Genomic DNA, 5,057 nt, shown 5'->3' with positions numbered 1-5,057 from the left:
AACACAGGGAATCCAGGATAGATAAACCCCTCAGGGCCAACAAGGAAAGTAGAGATACCAGGAGGATTAAGGGAGGGTGGGAGGCAGGGAGAAAGGGGGAATCGATCACAAGGATCAACCTATAACCTCCTCCCAGAGGGACGAGCAATGGAAAAATGGGTGAGGGATGACAGAGGATGATGTAAGATATGAAAATAGTAATCTATAACTCATCAAGGGTTTATCAGGGAGGGTGGGTAGGGGAGGGAGGGGGAAGAAATGGGGAGCTGATATCGGGCTCAAGTGGGAAGAGAATGCTTTGAAAATGATGATGGCGGCATATGTGCAAATGTGCTTGACACACTGGATGAATGTATGGATTGTGATAAGAGCTGTAAGAGCCCCCAATAAAAGTATTTAATTAAAAAAAGATGAAAAGATAAATATAGTATATTCATACAGCAATAACACATTTTAAGCTGGGTGAAAAAAGCAAGACAAAAAGAGTATATGTTTTATGATTCTATTTATAGAAAACATTTAAAGATAAAAGCGAATTCACAATGAAATCACCCAATAGTGATTCTCTATGGCTGTGGCAGTGGGAGACATGGGCAGGAAAGCAGTGTAAGAAAACTTCTTGAGGATTATGGATGTATTTTGATTGCTGTGTTTATGCATCTGCCAACAACCATCACATCATAATCTTTAAAGGAGTGTAAACAATACTTCAGGAAATTGCTTTTGGAAAACTGCAAAATTAAAAAAAAAAGTTTGCCGATCCCTGGGCTAGAGCGTGTTCACCATACTTGATCTTAGCCCAAAGGCTGAAGTCATGCAGCAACGGGAATTTTAGAGTTCAAGGAGCTGGGATTCATTTCTGCGATGGATGAAAAGAGCCAGGAAGAAGTGGAAGGAGAAAGGAGCTGGAAGAAGTCAGGAGTTATTGAAAGGATCGGAAATTTGTGAAATGAAACAAATAGAAAAAACGTCCCCTCAAATCAGGAAAAAAATGTATGAAGAGATTAAAAAGAGGGCGGAAAAAAATGCGTGTATATAAATAGCTGTATCTATATAGATACACATACATTCTGGAAAAGTGGATAGTTGATTCTACTGAGGAAAATTCAGAACAACTAGCGTAGAAGAAATAGGAAATGATAAACTAAAAGAAAACTTTTCCTGCACTGAAGAGAGGTCCAAATCCCTGGATGAAAGATTGATCAAGAAGTGTCCATTGGTACCGGGCATACCTTTAACAATGGATTCCTAATTAGACACATCCTGATGACACTCTGGAATTTCAAGACTGTGTGAAGAAACTGGAAGGAGTCCAAATGGCCAGGGGTGAGAGCGGCGATACCAGGAGGGAAGGGGAAGCTGGGTTGGAAAGGCGGAACCATCACAAGGATCTACATATAACCTCCTCCCTGGGGGACGAACTACAGAAAAGTGGGTGAAGAGAGACATTGGACAGTGTAAGACATGACAAAATAATAATACTTTAGAAATTATTAAGGGCTCATGAAGGAGGGGGGAGCGGGGAGGGAGGGGCAAAATGAGGAGCCCATATCAAGGGCTTAAGTAGAAAGCAAATGTTTTGAGAATGATGATGACAACAAATGTACAAATGTGCTTGACACAATGGATGTATGTATGGATTGTGATACGAGTTGTATGAGCCCCCAATAAAATGATTTAAAAAAAGGAGTCCAGATGGAAAAGTGAATTCCTTATTTGATAAAAAGAGAAATCAGATACAAAATTAAGTGCTAGAAAGCATTGACAGTACTTTTGGAAGCAAGTGGCTGGTATCCACATGAGCTCAGGAAAGGCCACTGCCAGTGAGCTGATTCCGACTCATAGTGACCGGATACGACAGAGTAGAGCTGCCCCCTTGAGGTTTCCAAGACTGTAAATCCTCTTGGGAGAAGACAGCCTCTTCTTTTTCCAGAGGAGCAGATGCTGGATTTGAACTGCTGACCTTGCGGTTAGCAGCTCAGTGCTGAACCCATGACATCCCACAGGTGCTATTCATATAAAATCATCCGTTTAGTTGACACAACAAAAGAGCTAAGCTATCTGCAGATGTGTCAGAGTTAGGGAGTCTACTGCCACAAAGATGAAACCTGGAAACGGTTTTTGATAACTTAATCCACTAATAAGCACACATCCCAATATGAAGTTAAAACTTGGAGGAATTAAAATTCGCCCGTTAGTATATCATACATAAGAAAGCAATGGCTACCTCATATATGTCTAATTTGTCTTTATGAAAATTCAAATTCACTGCCATGGAGTGTGGTCTAACTCTTAGAGTAAAACTGCCCCAGTGGATTTCAGAGGCTGTACCTGTCTCATCTCTCTCATGAGGCTGGAGCAGCTAGCTGGTGGTCTCAAACTGCCGACCTTGCTGTTAGCAGCCCAGCGTGTAACCACTACTTACCAGAGCTCCAATTGTGTAACTAGAAAATATGAGTTCAGGAAAAAATGTAATGCTACAGGTAGAAGCAAATTTCACTGGAGAAAGTAAGAATGGAGGTGCTCTATCCTGCTATCTTTAGGGAAAGGTAAAGCACAGAAAAGTAGACTGCACAGGCAGGACAAGGATGAGGGAGGAAGCGATTAACGCCTTTGAGAAGTAGAACATGTAAAACAAGACAGAAGAAATAAAGCCAAACACGGATGACAAAAAATGTCAATAGGTTAAATGCAATACATTTCAAATTGGATTGAAAAGCAAAACCCAACTGCTTCCTTTTTCAAGAGGCCTCTTCATGCCAAATGACCTAGAAAATTTCAACATAAAGCTTGGGAGTTTTTCTTTTAATCAGGCAAACACAATTAACAAGAAAACGGGATCGGTGAAATGAATATCCGGTAACATGGAATTGGAGGTAAAACGTTTAAATGGAAAACATTGTGTAATTTATTCATGGATAAAAGTTATAAGCCACCAAGGCAGAATAAAGCTTTGTCAACTGGATAGGAAAATCAAGGAATAGAGCAAAAGCTTAGATATTCTAGGGGGGAAAAAAAAGAATGCGAATACTATCACATTACATCAAAGATACTGTGCGTTTCAGCAAAACCAAAATGCCCCTATCTCTTTGACGTGAAAAACAAAGACTAAACCAAAGTCAAGTCATTCTCCTAAATCCCTATCGACTATTAGAACAGAAATACAACAAAGACCGGCTCCAACCACTGTCATCAGGTGGATTCTTACTCATAGCAAGCCTACTGAGCGTTCTGAGGCTGTAAGTCTTTATGGCAGCAGGCAGACTCATCTCTCCCACGAAACAGCTGGTGGTTTTGAACCACCAACCTTGCAGTTAGCCGCCTCGCGCCTAATCCACAGTGCCACCAGAGCACCTTTAACAAGAAAAGAAACAGTTCCCAAATATATGGGATGTGGCCAAAAGGGAGACACATTTTGTACCTTAATTATAAGACCTTCATCACATAGAAACATGAATTCTTCCAACACCGAGGCATAAAGTAAACACAATTCTCAGCAAAATTTGATTTTCAAAAACCTGGATAAAATAAGTTTAGAATTCATATTGAAGAATGAGTGTTTGAAAACGGACAACAATGATACAAAATGATGAATAGTAAGGGGCGGGACTTGTATTGAACATGCTAAGATTGAGTATCAAGCCGCTATCCGGTCAAATAGAATGGCTTTGTTGTTGACTCAACAGAAAGAAAGAGCCACCAGGAGGTTCCAGTGTGCACAGGAACGAATGTCAAACCCACTGTCCTGCAGTCCTTTCAGACTCATCGCGACCCTCGGCGACAAAGTAAGAACTACCCCTTTGACTTTCTGAGACCCTGGATCCCGTCAGCCTCATTTTTCTCCCAGGGACTGGTTGGTGGGTTGGAGCAACCAACCTAGAGGTGTGCACTTCAGTGGTTTCCCCATAGCATCACCACGGTGGGTGTCCCTTCAAGAACTTAGCATAGAGCCAAGGTGGGGAATGATGGCGTAATCTAAGTACCTGGGCTGCCAAGGGCCGTGTGGGCACAGTGAACAAATTGGATGTGTTTGGAAGAGTCCTATTCAAAGGTCCCTGAGTCGCAAATGATGGCCAGAAAGATTGGTGGTGTGAGGACATCTAGTGGCCGCCAGGAGGAAAGGCCCGGCCGTCTGCTCCTGTCCATAGCACAGCGTGGCGCAGGAGCTCCAGGTGAGCCAAGATCAACTCCATGGCAAAGGGTTTTGGAAAATTCTCAAGTAGGATGGGGCTCTGGAGAAGAGAAGGCTCGCTAAGACAGAATGATAGGATAGCCAGGAAACAGGAATGGGACGATGAAAAACAAAAACGTGGAAAACCCCAAACCAAGCACCCAAACAACCCCAAAGCTAAACAGCAGCAAGGACCCACGGTAAATGCCGCTCCACAACCGCGCTTGCGTGGCTGCGATAGGAACTCCTGGGGGCATGTGGGGGTCGCGGCCTCAGGTACAGCAGGTGCCCATCAGGTTGGCTGGGGGCCGGGTTCCCAGAGGGCACTGGGCCGGGACCAGCTGACCTCAGTCCCTCCCTTGGCACACGCAAGGCCTGTCACGGCGCCAGGACGGTCGCCACGCCGCCCCCAGGCCCGCTGCGCCCCTACCCGATGGCGTGCCGGGCGGCGTCGGGGTCCGAGGCCAGCACGGAGCCAACCAACGGCTTCTTCAGGTTCTCATGCAGCTGGAAGTGGTAGAAGGGCTTCTGGAAGACCGGGGGCTCGTCCACGTCGGTGACGTTGATGACGACGCGGGCGATGTTTTTGGTGGGGTGGATGTTCAGGTAGTGGAGGTTGATGGTGGGGTCGGTGGCCTCGATGGTGAAGCTGTACTGCCGGATGCGCTCGTAGTCGAGGGGCTGTGGGAGGGAAGCTCGGTGAGCCCTCCCATGAGCGCCCTGCCGGCCCCGCACCCCCCCTCCAGGGAGCTGGGCTCTGGGCAGACGCCCAGGTCGCCCCTGCCCAAAGCCCAGAGCCCTGGACCCCCCGTGGTGGGCGTGGCGGCCACAGGCTTCTGACCTTCACGGGCTTGATGATGCCCTCGTTGCGGGAGGGGTCCGTTTC

At 45.8% G+C, this 5,057-nt stretch overlaps 1 protein-coding gene across 1 annotated transcript in view; it reads right to left on the bottom strand.

Annotated features, from left to right (window-relative positions):
* CDH5 (cadherin 5) overlaps nucleotides 1–5,057 on the bottom strand; it is a 32,780-nt gene that overhangs the window by 9,741 nt on the left and 17,982 nt on the right. The window contains exons 5-6 of the mRNA XM_045293906.1: nucleotides 5,013–5,056; nucleotides 4,602–4,852 (exon numbers count right to left, since the gene is read on the bottom strand). Coding sequence (XP_045149841.1) covers nucleotides 4,602–4,852; nucleotides 5,013–5,056 — 295 coding nt within the window. The remainder of the gene's footprint in view (nucleotides 1–4,601; nucleotides 4,853–5,012; nucleotide 5,057) is intronic.

This window comes from Echinops telfairi, unplaced genomic scaffold (genome assembly GCF_000313985.2).
Source record: "Echinops telfairi isolate 266 unplaced genomic scaffold, ASM31398v2 ScPeMD7_2291;HRSCAF=2852, whole genome shotgun sequence".
Classification (NCBI taxonomy): Eukaryota; Metazoa; Chordata; class Mammalia; order Afrosoricida; family Tenrecidae; genus Echinops; species Echinops telfairi.
This window is presented reverse-complemented; position numbering and strand designations above follow the sequence as displayed.